The sequence below is a fragment of the Ranitomeya imitator genome, chromosome 5 (genome assembly GCF_032444005.1).
Source record: "Ranitomeya imitator isolate aRanImi1 chromosome 5, aRanImi1.pri, whole genome shotgun sequence".
In the NCBI taxonomy this organism is placed as follows: Eukaryota; Metazoa; Chordata; class Amphibia; order Anura; family Dendrobatidae; genus Ranitomeya; species Ranitomeya imitator.
The window spans coordinates 715,817,582-715,834,119 of NC_091286.1; the positions used below are offsets into that span (position 1 = coordinate 715,817,582).

At 48.0% G+C, this 16,538-nt stretch overlaps 1 protein-coding gene across 3 annotated transcripts in view; it reads left to right on the forward strand.

The window, feature by feature from the left end:
• The window catches only part of LOC138638953 (zinc finger protein 484-like), a 196,140-nt gene that overhangs the window by 100,260 nt on the left and 79,342 nt on the right, over positions 1-16,538 (forward strand). For 2 of the 3 annotated variants that reach the window (XM_069728715.1, XM_069728716.1), the window contains 2 exons: positions 3,546-3,719; positions 7,029-7,152. The exons of the other annotated variant lie outside the window; for it this stretch is intronic. In XM_069728715.1, coding sequence (XP_069584816.1) covers positions 3,546-3,719; positions 7,029-7,152 — 298 coding nt within the window. The remainder of the gene's footprint in view (positions 1-3,545; positions 3,720-7,028; positions 7,153-16,538) is intronic. 3 annotated transcript variants of the gene reach the window in all.

Genomic DNA, 16,538 nt, shown 5'->3' on the forward strand with positions numbered 1-16,538 from the left:
GGATTTGGTCGACTATTCAAGAGGCTTATCGCATCAGAGGCAAGCCTATCCCAGCGGGCATCAGGGCACACTCCACTCGGTCGGTGGGTGCTTCCTGGGCCATTCAGAATCAAGCATCTGCAGAGCAAGTTTGCAAAGCTGCGACCTGGTCTAGCCTGCACACTTTCTCAATACTCAGGCATCTGCAGATGCAAGCCTGGGTAGGCGTATTCTGCAGGCAGCGGTAGCGCACCTTTAGACAGCAGGCGCCGTGAGTTTACACTGTTATGTTGTTATTTCCCACCCAGGGACTGCTTTGTGACTGTCACGCTCACGCCCTGACTGGTGGGCGTGAGCTCGGGGGGTATGTGGCCCCACTGTGCCACAAACCAGACTACCCTGGAAGGGGCGTGACTATGACAGCTGCCTGTGTTTTCACTGGAGCCTCTGATGGTGAGGTCAGGCTTGTGCAGCAGGCAGCTGCCAGGTGCTACTCCAGGGTGGTGTCTGGCTGTGGCTGCTGACCCCACTTGGGAGACAGGAACACCAGGATTGGCGCGGGCATCAGGCAGGACTGACAGAAGAGCACGGCTGGAACACAGACGAGTAGGCTGGCACGGCTGAGACAGGGCTGGCAGAGACACGGCAGAAAACTCAGGGCTGGCAGAGACACGGCAGGAAACAGGACTGGCTAGGACAGCAGGAACACAGGACTGGAAGGCAGGGCAGGACTGGCAGGAACACAGGATTGGGAGGCACGGCAGAGAACACAGGACTGGTTGATGTGGTATATGAAGGAACAGGTAGGGGCCTGTTCACACTGGAGGTGCAGGAACAGATATGAAATATGAAGGAACAGGTAGGGACCTGTTCACACAGGAGGTGCAGGAAAGGAAACAAGCAGAAAGGAATGAGGTATGAAGAAACAGGTTGGGACCTGTTCACACAGGAGAGGAGTGCAAGACTGCAGATAGGAGTGGAAAAGCAGCAAGAGATAGTGTAGCAACAAAAACTGAGCAGAGCAACAAAGAATGTGGAGAGAAGCTGCAGCAAGAGATACTGCAGAAGCTAAGCAGAGTGGAACCGCAAGGATTGCAGAGGGGAACTGCAGAAAGAGGTTTCTGCAGCAACGGGAGCGGAGCAGAGTAAAACGGAGCAGAACCGCAGAAGTGCGGAGCAGCGGTAAAGCCACCAAGATACAGAGCAGGCAGAGCCGCAAGAGTGCGGAGTGTAAGCAGACTGAGAACACAAGGAAAGACACAGCAGGGAAGGAAGCCACAGACAATGAGACCGAGATAGGACTAAGTTCAGACAAGGAAATGGAACAAGACACAAGGACAAAGACACAGGGACACAGACACAGGGACCAGGACATTCTGCCTCCTGGAGGGCGGACAACAAGAACAAGGCAAGGCAAGGAGAAAAGCTTCTAGAGAGGGAGTAACACAGAGCAAGGCCTGGCAAACTCAGCAGCTAAACACTAAGGCTACGTTCACATTTGCGTTGTGCGATGTTGCGTCGGCGACGCAACACACAACGCAAACAAAAACGCACGCTAAAACGCATAGTTTTGCGGCGCATGCGTCCTTTTTTGCCGAATTTTGGACGCAAAAAAAATGCATCTTGCTGCGTCCTCTGCGCCCTAACGCTTGCGGCAAAAAAAGCGCATGCATCGCAAAACGCATGCAAACACATGTCCATGCGCCCCCATGTTAAATATAGGGGCGCATGCGTCGCCGCTGCTGCACCCGACGCAGCCCGGCAGAACGCAAATGTTAACGTAGCCTAACTGAGCAAACACATTGCACAGGCCCAGTCCACAGGGTGGAGCTGCACTATATACAGGAGGCCTCTTGGTAATTGGTCAGGAACTGATTAGACAGATGCACCTGATTCCTATAAGAACCAGAGAGTTCAGGCGCCGGCCCCCCATACACACAGCCAGGAAGCATGCACAGAACATGGAGCTGGCAAGAAACAGAAACCACAATATGACCTGGAGCAGTGGGTAAGATTGTGTGAGAGATGTGAGGCCATGCCGTGATGCCAGCAGAGTTGTTACAGTCGGCCTTTAGCTTTTGGCGGAGTGGTATTGTTCTGCCCTAACCCCTATCTGACCTCGGACGGGATAGTACGTCTGAGGTCAGATCCCCTGCTTTGATGCAGGGCTCCGCGGTGAGCCCACATCAAAGCCGGGACATGTCAGCTGTTTTGAACAGCTGACATGTGCCCGTAATAGGCGCGGGCAGAATCGCGATCTGCCCGCACCTATTAACTAGTTAAATGCCGCTGTCAAACGCTGACAGCGGCATTTAACTACCGCATCCGGCCGCATCGCCGACCCCCGTCACATGATCGGAGGTCGGCGATGCTTCAGAATAGTAACCATAGAGGTCCTTGAGACCTCTATGGTTACAGATACCCGGCAGCTGTGAGCGCCACCCTGTGGTCGGCGCTCACAGCACACCTGCAATTCTGCTACATAGCAGCGATCTGATGATCGCTGCTATGTAGCAGAGCCGATCGTGCTGTGCCTGCTTCTAGCCCCCCATGGAGGCTATTGAAGCATGGCAAAAGTTTTAAAAAAAAAGTTAAAAAAAATTTGAAAAAAAAATAAAAAAAAATATAAAAGTTTAAATCACCCCCCTTTCGCCCCAATCAAAATAAATGAATTAAAAAAAAAAAATCAAATCTACACATATTTGGTATCGCCGCGCTCAGAATCGCCCAATCTATCAAGTATAAAAAAGCATTAGTATATAGCACAACCCACGCAGTATATAGCACAGCCCACGTAGTATATAGCACAGCCCTCGTAGTATATAGCACAGCCCACGCAGTATATAACACAGCCCACGCAGTATATAGCACAGCCCACGCAGTATATAACACAGGCCACGTAGTATATAGCACAGCCCATGCAGTATATAACACAGGCCACGTAGTATCTAACACAGCCCACATAGTATACAGCAATGTGGGCACCATATCCCTGTTAAAAAAATAATTAAAATAAAAAATAGTTATATATTCACCTTCCGGCACCCCCGGATCAAGGCAAGGCGTTTAGCGATGCTCCTCGCGTCGCTCTGGTCCCAAGAATGCATTGCGGTCTCGCGACATGATGACGTAGCGTCATCTCGCGAGACCGCAGTGCATGGGCCGGAGCGTCGCGAGGAGCGGGAAAGGCGCTGGAAGATGAGGATATAATGATTTATTTTATTTTTTTTTTATTATTTTTAACATTTGATCTATTTACTATTGATGCGGCATAGGCAGCATGAATAGTAAAAAGTTGGTCACACAGGGTTAATAGCGGCGTTAACCGAGTGCGTTACACCACAGCATAACGCGGTGTAATGCAGCCATTAACCCTGTGTGAGCGCTGACTGGAGGGGGCACTGACTGATTCGCGGCCGGACTGTGCCCGTTGCTGATGAGCGACGCGGGATTTCCGTTACAGACAGACAAACAGATGGAAGTACCCCTTAGACGATTATATAGATAGATTAATCGGGTATAAAATGCTGATGGCGGCTTCTCTCTACCACTGTCTGTCCATACAGGATTACACAATAGTGAGGAAGACGTCGGGCGACTGTGAGACCCCCATCATCCACCACCACGAGCCTGGACAACGGAGCTGGAAACCCACCGCAATACCTCCCCCGCACTCTCCATCCAACGAGGAGAAGATCCTACAGCTCACCAACAAGATGACCGAGCTGCTGACCGGAGAGGTGACTGCTGGGAGATTACACTGGAGGATTCTGGGGGATGAGAGGAGACTGTGGGGAGATTATACTGGAGGATTCTGGGGGATGAGAGGAGACTGCGGGGAGATTACCCTGGAGGATTCTGGGTGATGAGAGGAGACTGCTGGGAGATTACACTGGGGGATTCTGGGAGATGAGAGGTGACTGCTGGGAGATTACCCTGGAGGATTCTGGGGGATGAGAGGAGACTGCGGGGAGATTACCCTGGAGGATTCTGGGGGATGAGAGGAGACTGCTGGGAGATTACACTGGGGGATGAGAGGTGACTGCTGGGAGATTACCCTGGAGGATTCTGGGGGATGAGAGGAGACTGTGGGGAGATTACACTGTAGGATTCTGGGTGATGAGAGGAGACTGCGGGGAGATTACACTGGAGGATTCTGGGGGATGGGAGGAGACTGCGGGGAGATTACACTGGAGGATTCTGGGTGATGAGAGGAGACTGCTGGGAGATTATACAGTGTACACTGGAGGATCCTGGGTGATGGGAGGTGACTGCTGGGAGATTATACAGTGTACACTGGAGGATCCTGGGTGATGGGAGGTGACTGCTGGGAGATTATACAGTGTACACCAGAGGATTCTGGGTGATGAGGGGAGAGGAGACTGCGGGGAGATTACACTGGAGGATTCTGGGTGATGAGAGGAGACTGTTGGGAGATTATACAGTATACACTGGAGGATTCTGGGTGATGAAAGGAGATTGCTGGGAGATTATACAGTATACACTGGAGGATTCTGGGTGATGAGAGGAGACTGTTGGGAGATTACACTGGAGGATTCTGGGTGATGAGAGGAGACTGCTGGGAGATTATATAGTAGATACACTGGAGGATTCTGGGTGATGAGAGGAGAATGCTGGGAGATTACACTGGAGGATTCTGGGTGATGAGGAGACTGCTGGGAGATTATACAGTATACACTGGAGGATTCTGGGTGATGAGGAGACTGCTGGGAGATTATACAGTGTACACTGGAGGATTCTGGGTGATGGGAGGAGACTGCTGGGAGATTATACAGTATACACTGGAGGATTCTGGGTGAGGAGAGGAGACTGCTGGGAGATTATACAGTATACACTGGAGGATTCTGGGTGATGAGAGGAGACTGCTGGGAGATTATACAGTATACACTGGAGGATTCTGGGTGATGAGGAGACTGCTGGGAGATTATACAGTATACACTGGAGGATTCTGGGTGATGAGGAGACTGCTGGGAGATTATACAGTATACACTGGAGGATTCTGGGTGATGAGGAGACTGCTGGGAGATTATACAGTATACACTGGAGGATTCTGGGTGGTGAGAGGAGACTGCTGGGAGATTATACAGTATACACTGGAGGATTCTGGGTGGTGAGAGGAGACTGCTGGGAGATTATACAGTATACACTGGAGGATTCTGGGTGGTGAGAGGAGACTGCTGGGAGATTATACAGTATACACTGGAGGATTCTGGGTGGTGAGAGGAGACTGCTGGGAGATTATACAGTATACACTGGAGGATTCTGGGTGATGAGGAGACTGCTGGGAGATTATACAGTATACACTGGAGGATTCTGGGTGGTGAGAGGAGACTGCTGGGAGATTATACAGTATACACTGCAGGATTCTGGGTGATGAGAGGAGACTGCTGGGAGATTATACAGTATACACTGGAGGATTCTGGGTGATGAGGAGACTGCTGGGAGATTATACAGTATACACTGGAGGATTCTGGGTGATGAGGAGACTGCTGGGAGATTCTACAGTGTACACTGGAGGATTCTGGGTGATGAGGAGACTGCTGGGAGATTCTACAGTGTACACTGGAGGATTCTGGGTGATGGGAGGAGACTGCTGGGAGATTATACAGTGTACACTGGAGGATTCTGGGTGATGAGAGGAGACTGCTGGGAGATTATACAGTGTACACTGGAGGTTTCTGGGTGAGGAGAGGAGACTGCTGGGAGATTATACAGTATACACTGGAGGATTCTGGGTGATGAGGAGACTGCTGGGAGATTATACAGTATACACTGGAGGATTCTGGGTGATGAGAGGAGACTGCTGGGAGATTATACAGTATACACTGGAGGATTCTGGGTGGTGAGAGGAGACTACTGGGAGATTATACAGTATACACTGCAGGATTCTGGGTGATGAGAGGAGACTGCTGGGAGATTATACAGTATACACTGGAGGATTCTGGGTGATGAGAGGTGACTGCTGGGAGATTATACAGTATACACTGGAGGATTCTGGGTGATGAGAGGAGACTGCTGGGAGATTATACAGTATACACTGGAGGATTCTGGGTGATGGGAGGAGACTGCTGGGAGATTATACAGTATACACTGCAGGATTCTGGGTGATGAGAGGAGACTGCTGGGAGATTATACAGTATACACTGGAGGATTCTGGGTGATGAGAGGAGACTGCTGGGAGATTACACAGTGTACACTGGAGGATTGTGGGTGATGAGAGGAGACTGCTGGGAGATTATACAGTATATACTGGAGGATTCTGGGTGATGAGAGGAGACTGCTGGGAGATTATACAGTATACACTGGAGGATTCTGCATGAGCAGAGAGGAGACTGCTGGGAGATTATGCAGTATACACTGGAGAATTCTGGGTGATGAGGAGACTGCTGGGAGATTATACAGTATACACTGGAGGATTCTGGGTGATGAGGAGACTGCTGGGAGATTATACAGTATACACTGGAGGATTCTGGGTGATGGGAGGAGACTGCTGGGAGATTATACAGTATACACTGCAGGATTCTGGGTGATGAGAGGAGACTGCTGGGAGATTATACAGTATACACTGGAGGATTCTGGGTGATGAGAGGAGACTGCTGGGAGATTACACAGTGTACACTGGAGGATTGTGGGTGATGAGAGGAGACTGCTGGGATATTATACAGTATACACTGGAGGATTGTGGGTGATGAGAGGAGACTGCTGGGAGATTATACAGTATACACTGGAGGATTCTGGGTGATGAGAGGAGACTGCTGGGAGATTATACAGTATACACTGGAGGATTCTGGGTGATGAGAGGAGACTGCTGGGAGATTATGCAGTATACACTGGAGGATTCTGGGTGATGAGAGGAGACTGCTGGGAGATTATGCAGTATACACTGGAGGATTCTGGGTGATGAGAGGAGACTGCTGGGAGATTATACAGTATACACTGGAGGATTCTGGGTGATGAGAGGAGACTGCTGGGAGATTATACAGTATACACTGGAGGATTCTGGGTGATGCCGCTCTCGTTGTTGTCAGGTTCCTCTCCGGTGTCAGGACGTCGCTCTCTATTTCTCGGTGGAGGAGTGGGATTATGTAGAAGGACACCGGGATCTGTACTCGCACGTTGTGGTGGAGGAGCTCCGCTTTCGGCCATCACCAGGTAGGTAGAGCCTTGTGTATTGCACCTTCTCACTGTGGGCACAGGCTGTTCTGGGGTCTTGTCGGACCCTCTCTCTCTCTCGCCGTGTACAGGGCATACACGCAGGACAATGCCAGGTCATGTAGAAGCTCCCCGTTTCGGCTCTTACATCTGGTTCCGTTCCTACATCTGCGGTGTGTCAGACGTCTCGGTCTCCGGGTCGCCCCGTCTCTGTACGTAGCAGATCGTGCACTTATCTGTTCTCCACCTCCTTCTCTTCTAGAAGTCCCAGGAAACCAGTCTGTAACTGTCAGCGGTGGTCGGTGATTTTCACACAGCTGTTCATACAGGATAATGGCATGCTGGCAATAAATAGATATTGGGCTCCACGCCACCATCACTACGTATACCTCGGGAATCACATTACTGCCAACCCCTCAGGCTCCACATCAAATTTGAACCTCACAGTGCAGCCGATGCCTCGTGCTCCACCTCCTCGGGCATCCCATTACTGACAGTGCCTCATGTTCCACACCACCACATTGGATATCATATTAACACCGACTTCTCACACTCCATACCACCACCACCTCCTTGGAAAAATGTCATTGCTGCTGATGCCTTGCAGTCCACACCACCACCATTACATACATTGGCTTGCAAAAGTTTTCTCCCCCCCTCCCCCTGGCATTTTTCATGTTTTGCTACCTCACAACCTGGAATTTCACTTTTTTTTTAATGTTTACTGTCACGATAATATGAATATGCTCATATCCTAAGTACACTTCGAGAAATGTCCACTGCATTTACTGGGACACACATGCTTCACTTCCCCTCATTAGGTTTGTGTAAAGTCCACATGCTGCAGTACGGATCCCCCTTACAGTCCCCCCTCACAAGCTGCAGCCCTCCTCCACCTGCTTGTAATTCTATCTTTCTCTTCCCCCCTCCCTCGGGAATGTGTGTGCGATTCCACTCACCCCCTCCCTCCTGTATACAGTTATGGAAAAAAAGTAATAGCACATGGCTTCAGATCTTTGTTCCTTTAAACTGGTATATTATCATGCAGATTAGGCCTGGAAGTAGGACGATTATATTTTTGGCATGTGTATCGGTAGAACCACCTACCAGTGAGTTTTTTAAGCTCTGGCACCAGCAGAATCTGAGAAATGGATTCCTACTTAACCAGGTCATATAGCCACTTCATGTTTAGACACAAAACAATGCCAACTTCATACACAGAAAAATGATGGTTCCGCCGTCACTCTACGAACCTCGCGGCCCCAGTAATGATGGTTATGAGTTTTTAGTAACTGTTGGACAAGGGTAGTACATTCCCTAGCTCCGCCCACTCACTGAGGTCATCATCAGGGGGTATAAGATCATAAAACTCAATGAGGAGGGTGTCTTTTGCCCAGGGAATCAGCCAGGAGAGGCTGTGCAATTTGACTTGATGATTTGGGACATTTGCCCCTCCCCTACCAAGTATCTCCACGTGGCGTGCCAGTAACTGAAACATGTAAACTCATCTTTAATCCCTCTTTATTTTGTAATTGCCTGTACATACTGTAATTGTCTCATTTGTAACATCTTTTATATACTTTTATAAACACTGCCTATTTCTTTTTGGAGTAAAAGCTGTAATATATTTACTAGTTTTGTTTTCCTTGCTGTAATAACTTATTGCCACATCCTCCAAACTAAATCAAAGCTGCTGATTGGGTTGGCTCCTGACCCGATATTAATCATAAAAACTAGGAGCTGGTACCAGCAAAGTGTTCTGGACTTTGGGGAGACTCTGGCAGTGATGGACGGAGATTTATAAGTGTGTGTCCCGCCTGAGACTGGGAATAATCATATCGCCCTTACTGCACCGTGCACTATAGCCAGTACACAACAAGGCGACCCTTCTGGTGACTATCCTAGGTGTAGTTCTCTGACTGACCTGAGGTTAAGGGGCGCCAGAGAGCTGCAAGTTCTAAACCAGAACTGGAAAGTGGGATATAATGCATTCCCTGATGAACTGGGAGGCAACCAAGCACCCCCAGTTCATGACATTTGCATTAGTTCATTTAAAGAGCATGCCTACAACTGTGAACATTTGTGTTTTGTTTTATTAGTCTAAATACCTCAGTGTGTGTGATGAGGGAGCATCTGCCATCTTGGATATGGGGCATAATTGCTGGCCTATCAGAGATCGGCCTGACTCCATTTTGTCTCATATCAGAATTCCACTGGTCACACGTGTGCAGGGACATGAGCACTCCTGGCCCCCACCTTTTTCCTACTTGAATGAAGACCCTTTAGTATGGTAATGGACTGAGACCAGTGTAGCAGGCAGATGGCACTTCAAAGCTTGAATGAGGAAGCCACACCAGCATGAGGCATGGAGTTGCCTGGGGGCTCAATTAAAGCATACATGTCAGATGGCTACAGGAGGACACGTCTATTGGCTTCCCAGCCGGACCGTCTACAGCATGAAATTATGAATTATGGAAGCATCGTCCGAGGCTCACACAGGCTCATAAAAAATATCCTCATAGCCCTGAAGAAATTGCACATCTGACAGTGCAACTCCCGGGTCAGTGAGAGTTCTGGAACCTGAGATATAGAGATCAGCCTCCCACTGCGATCGAATGGGTCCAGGTTTGATCCCTGTACGACCGGCAGAACAAACCACATGCGCTGGTACCGCCCGTGTACTGATCCGATCATCCTGAGAGAAGTTATTCCATTTATTAGTTACTGGGAATAGATTCTGCAGGGAAGCTGAGGGGTGGAGATTATAAGCCCACCCAGGTACAGGGGGGAGAAACACAGAAGGATTAAGAGCTGAGGACACATGGAGAGTCAGAGGCAACAGAAGAAGATGATGACGAAATAAGGAACAGGTCATATGCTAGCCAGAGGGGAGCAAGCACATGTTTTTTGGGGGGCTGACCGGCAACTAGAAGTCTTGTACCTGTGCAACGCAGAGCTCTCCGGCCTCCACAAGCGACCTTCAACCTGGTAAACTGACCTCCAGCTTTATACCTCTAAGCCTTGTACTATTATTTTTATATTTTACTCTGACTGTAACCCTTGGTATATTTTTACTGTATATTTCTTGTAATTATCTAGTGCGCCATTAAGGTAATTAAACCATAAATTAATTTAGGGCTGATCCTTTTATTCTGATTGCGAATCTTAGAATACTCAGCGTGGGTAACAGGGCAGTCCCCCCGGCGGCCATTTGCTCTAGGTGCAGTTCCCTTACTGACCTGAGAGACCAAGGGGGTGCTGGAGAGCTGTGCCTGTGCAGTTACGTCATGGATTGGTGACGTGGGAGGAACCAGTGTTCTTCACAGTGTGCATAACAATTCGGCTCCCTTAAGTTAGTACGTAACAGCTACAGGTTACTCTGGATAAGTCTCTGAGTTTTTCACATCTGGCACTGAGATCTTTGCCCTTTGCTCAAGGCTCTTTCAAGTTAAATGGTTTCGTCTGGTGAACAGCGATCTTCAAGTCTGACCATGAATTCTCCATTTGATTAATCCATTAAAGTCCGGTCCACTTTGTACCTTCGCGGTAACTTCTTTCAAGAAGAGCTAATTTGGATTGACATGTAAATGATCTTCAAAATCTGCCGTAATTAGTCCAAATTAAGTAAATACGATGCATTGGCAATAAGAAGATACACACATCCAGTGTCTGTCATTGTACAATTCTTGTCTGCCCTCAGATCTCAAGCAACTAGTATTTTATTACACTCTCACAAGAAAGGAAATTACCTAAGGAAGAAAATATTTTACTTGGGAATAGCAAAGTTGTAAATTATGGATTCTGCTGAATTCCTTCAAAGTGGTTCTACCCACATTACTCTACCTTTTGTAACAAAGACAATTTGTCACGAAGTGACGGTCCAAGTGTGACACAACCCAACGGGTGGTCGGTCACAAAGCGGCGAGACTCACAAGGGAACACCAGGGACACAATAGCAACGGTGGGCCGCCCTGCGATAGGGAATGGGGAAATGGACACCTCCTGCACTCTCCTAAACATGTGCCCTAATCTTCCTGACGTCCCTATACAGGTTCTTTCAACCTGTCGCCGAGCAGGATACCTTAGCCCTCACTCGCCCTGCACCTATCCCTGGGTAGGGAATTGGCTAGTGAGAGCACTGGTCCCACCACTGCACTATTAAAACACAAAGGGAAAGTTTAGACAGACAAGGTATAAGCAAACAACGCTTCGCTTTCTCTGCTGCAATGCACAGTACAGCAGAGTAATGCACCAGGTATGAATATTCAGCAGAAGAACCACTGCACTCAGAAAACTCCTTCCACCTGCTTGATTGATCTCCAGAAGGACCTGTATAACCAACAGTCTGCTGATGCATCACGTGACCTTATGAATGATGGTCGGAGTGGTCACCAACATCAGCTGGCCCAGAAGCAATGCAATGCAATGACACAAGCGGCCACCGGGGGAAATCTGCATAACCACCGATGACCAGAAAGGAAAAAAGGTTTTAATCAGATCTGCCACAGATCCAAACATGGATCATGACAAAATTTAACACAAAGACACCTCTATATCAGAGACAACGCCCTGTGTTATTGCTTTTATGAGTAACACTTGTAAAGCTAAAACTAAAATACTAAATTATTAAAAATATATAAATTGTCAAATTCATAATCAATGCAGAGTATAAAGTATTTACCATAACAGCACGTTAATGACCGAGCCTCATTTTTTTTTTTTTTTTTTTAAATCTGACCACTGTCTCTTTATGTTAATAACTCTAGAACCCTTTAACACTCACGTGGATTCAGAGATTGTTTTTTTTGTGACATATTGTAATTCATGATACTGGTAAAATTTGTTCAATATGACTTGTTTATTTGTGAATATATCAGAAATGTTGAAAATGTCACAATTTTCAACATTTTTATTTTTGTGCCTTTAAATCAGAGAGAGATAAGTGACGCAAAACTGTTAATAAATAACATTTATTTGGTCTCCCACGACAGCACCACGAGAGAGGTGATCCGCCATTTAGGAACAGGAACCTACAGATACAAAAGGGCAGCACCTCTCCCACAGTTGGTTTCCTGTTCCTGATGAGACTCGGTTCCTACAGATACCTGCGAGGAGCATTGGATCCCAGGCCCGGTTGGGTGGCTCAGGGAGAGGGGGTCCCCTGCCTTGGCCGGTGTGGGGTTCCTGGAAGAGCCACGGTGGTCCTTGATGGATTGCACGTCTGTGAGCAAGCAGCAGGGAGCGGTGTCTGGAGGATTACAATCTCCGGATGGGCCTACGCCAGAGGTATGTGTCCTCTGACGTTCCTGGGCGGTCCGCTGATAAGTTCGCTGTATTTAGCGGAGATCGCCGTGGTGACGTTGGGGCGGAGCCAGAGAGTGCGTCTGGGTTGGCCGGCCGGCCATCTTGTGGAAGATGGCACTGCGCGCGTGGTGGGGCCTCTGACAGCGACCAGGGTTGGAAATCGTCAGAGTCCTGGGCAGGTTCTTGTCCCAGCATTCTACCAGGGGCTGCACATATGCCGGGAGCGGGAGATTGAGGAGAGGCGGGCCACTCACCCATGACTTGCTGACCTGGATACAGGCCCTCTACCGGACTCTTTTCCGAACCAATTATGTTACCCCTGTGTCCAGCAGACGGTGAGGTCTCCGGAAGGGGGAACGGCACAAGTTTCTAGAATAGATTACATTGCCTCTCGCTTATTCCCTCTAGCAGAAGAAACTCCCAACATCACCAAAAACGTAAAGGAGATCATTAGGAAGGTGACGGGCACAAGGGGGCATTCTTTGCGTCTGGAGGAGAGAAGGTTTTTCCACCAACATAGAAGAGGATTCTTTACTGTAAGGGCAGTGAGAATCTGGAATTGCTTGCCTGAGGAGGTGGTGATGGCGAACTCAGTCGAGGGGTTCAAGAGAGGCCTGGATGTCTTCCTGGAGCAGAACAATATTGTATCATACAATTATTAGGTTCTGTAGAAGGACGTAGATCTATATTGTATCATACAATTATTAGGTTCTGTAGAAGGACGTAGATCTGGGGATTTATTATGATGGAATATAGGCTGAACTGGATGGACAAATGTCTTTTTTCGGCCTTACTAACTATGTTACTATGTAGAAGTAAGGGAATCCATGAGGTCCCTGTCCCAAGGGGAGAGGTCCAGAGGAAAGGGAAAGGAGCGTAAGACAGACTTTCATGAATCAGATTCTTCTGCTGATTGGATAAGGAAGGAGGATTCCTCTGACTCCTCTCCCTTATCTTCTTCATCTGAGGAAGACTCTGGCCGCTTCTGCTTCCTCCTGGACCACGTGGGCAAATTAGTGATGGAGGTTAGAGAAACAATGGGGTTGGGGTAGAGCTCAGGCCAGAACTTTCCATGCAGGACATCATGTTTTATTGGGCCAGATAAGAGGAAACATAGATCCTTTCCCTTGACTGAAAAAATTCAGAGTCTGATTCTCTGGGAATGGAAGAGGCCGTAAGAAAGGGGCTCCTTACCCCCAGCTCTAAAGCGGAGATACCCCTTTGACGACCCAGCTGTTAGTGCTTGGGATAAAGTGAACTATGTATAGGTTTATTATGTGACTAGTAATAATTTAACATCTGTCCTGAAGGCTGCAGGCCTCGCCCAGGTGTTAATATGTATTTTCCTGAAACAGCAGACTTCTGTCTCCAATCTCACCAGGGGGCCTAGCTAAGGACCAGGAAAGAGAGAAAAGGTACCGTCACACTAAGCGACGCTGCAGCGATACCGACAACAATCCGGATCGCTGCAGCGTCGCTGTTTGGTCGCTGGAGAGCTGTCACACAGACCGCTCTCCAGTGACCAACGATGCCGGTAACCAGGGTAAACATTGGGTTACTAAGCGCAGGGCCGCGCTTAGTAACCCGATGTTTACCCTGGTTACCATCGTTAAAGTAAAAAACAAACGCTTCATACTTACCTACCGCTGTCTGTCCCTGGCGATGTGCTTCTCTGCTCTGGCTGTGAGCGCCGGGCAGCCAGAAAGCAGAGCGGTGACGTCACCGCTCTGCTTTCCGGCCGCTGTGCTCACAGCCAGAGCAGAGAAGCACAGCGCCGGGGACAGACAGCGGTAGGTAAGTATGAAGCGTTTTTTTTTTTTTACTTTAACGATGGTAACCAGGGTAAACATCGGGTTACTAAGCGCGGCCCTGCGCTTAGTAACCCGATGTTTACCCTGGTTACCAGCGAAGACATCGCTGAATCAGCGTCACACACGCCGATTCAGCGATGTCAACGGGAGATCCAGCGACGAAACAAAGTTCTGGACTTTCTGCCCCGACCAGCGATATCACAGCAGGGGCCTGATCGCTGCTGCCTCTCACACTGGACGATATCGCTAGCGAGGACGCTGCAACGTCACGGATCGCTAGCGATATCGTCTAGTGTGACGGTACCTTAAGTGCTTCACACCTTCGGCTCTTTGGAAGAGAGATGTCAATTACAACCTGACTCTATCTGTCTGTAGGAAGCTTTACACAAAGGATCTCGGAGAAAATATATTCATTGGGCGCGCGGCCGTGGTCCAATCAAAAACAAGCAATTAGAATATCAACTTGAGGGGTTGGTCTAGAAATCTGACCTCCATGGTGACTCTATAAATTAGGCTTGTATACATTCAGAATTGTTCACATGTGAGGGCTGCCTGGAAAGCTGATGTGTTCCAGTCCATATTTAACCCCCCTCAAGGAAGAAAAGGCAGACTACAAGTTAGCTATTTCTGTAAGTTCTCTCCTGTTTATTTTATACTGTTTTGCATACCTGTATGTCTTTTTATTACCATATTTTTACATTCTTTTTTACTGTAAGCTCTGAACCTTTTTGTATTAAACCATAAAACTTTAACAAGTTGAACCTCGTATGTTCTAAAGAATCCATAACCTTAAACTGTGTGATAGCCTTATGAGTGGCAGACAGTAGTAGTAAATTTCCGGGACTCATCGCCCGTGTGTTCAGTGAGTTGTGGTGGCGTGTATGATCGGGTGTGTGGCCTGGGTCGGTGTGTGATTTATGCTCCTATTACAGCATAGGACAGAGATTGAATGCTGGATTGAGAGAGGGGAGTGTTGTGAATTCTGTGGCTGAATTCACTCCTGTGGTCACAAGTGGTACTGCAGCTTCTGAGCTTCCTCCCTCAGGTGTTCTGGTGAGCTCGTTAACTGCTTCATTACTTAACTCCACCTGATGCTGCTATCCTTGCTCCTTGTCAATGTTTCAGTGTTTGATCTGAGCTTCTCCTGATTGTTCCTGTGACCTGCTGCTCTGTATAGCTAAGTGCTTTTTGCTTTTTTGTTGTTTTTTTTCTGTCCAGCTTGTCTTTTGTTTTGCTGGAAGCTCTGAGACGCAAAGGGTGTACCGCCGTGCCGTTAGTTAGGCACGGTGGGTTTTTTTTGCCCCCTTTGCGTGGTTTTGCTTTAGGGTTTTTTGTAGACTGCAAAGTTCGCTTTACTGTCCTCGCTCTGTCCTAGAATATCGGGCCCCACTTTGCTGAATCTATTTCATCCCTACGTTTTGTCTTTTCATCTTACTCACAGTCATTATATGTGGGGGGCTGCCTTTTCCTTTGGGGAATTTCTCTGGGGCAAGTCAGGCCTATTTTTCTATCTTCAGGCTAGCTAGTTTCTTAGGCTGTGCCGAGTTGCCTAGGTAGTTGTTAGGCGCAATCCACAGCCGCTTTTAGTTGTGTTTAGGATAGGATCAGGTGTGCAGTCTACAGAGTTTCCACGTCTCAGAGCTCGTTCTTGTATTTTTGGGTATTTGTCAGATCACTGTGTGCGCTCTGATCGCTAAGCACACTGTGTTTCTGGATTGCCTTCATAACACCTGTCATTAGCAAACATAACAGTACAAGGAGCCAAACTAATGATTCTCAATAGAGGGAAAGAAAAAGTTCTGACATCATTTTTTTTTTTTTTTCTGCTCTGTGTTCACTTTTTTTTTTCCCCTAGACATTTGGGTGATTCTGGACACAGGTGTGGACATGGATATTCTGGGTCTGTGCTCTTCAATGGATAATCTCGTTATAAATGTACAAAAAATTCAAGATACTATTGATCAGAAATCTATGTTAGAACCAAGAATTCCTATTCCTGATTTGTTTTTTGGAGATAGAACTAAGTTTCTAAGTTTCAAAAATAATTGTAAGCTATTTCTGGCCTTGAAACCTCATTCTTCTGGTAATCCTATTCAACAGGTTTTGATTATTCTTTCTTTTTTGCGCGGCGACCCTCAAGACTGGGCATTTTCTCTTGCGCCAGGAGACCCTGCATTGAGTAGTGTCGATGCGTTTTTCCTGGCGCTCGGATTGCTGTACGATGAGCCTAATTCAGTGGATCAGGCTGAGAAAAATTTGCCGGCTTTGTGC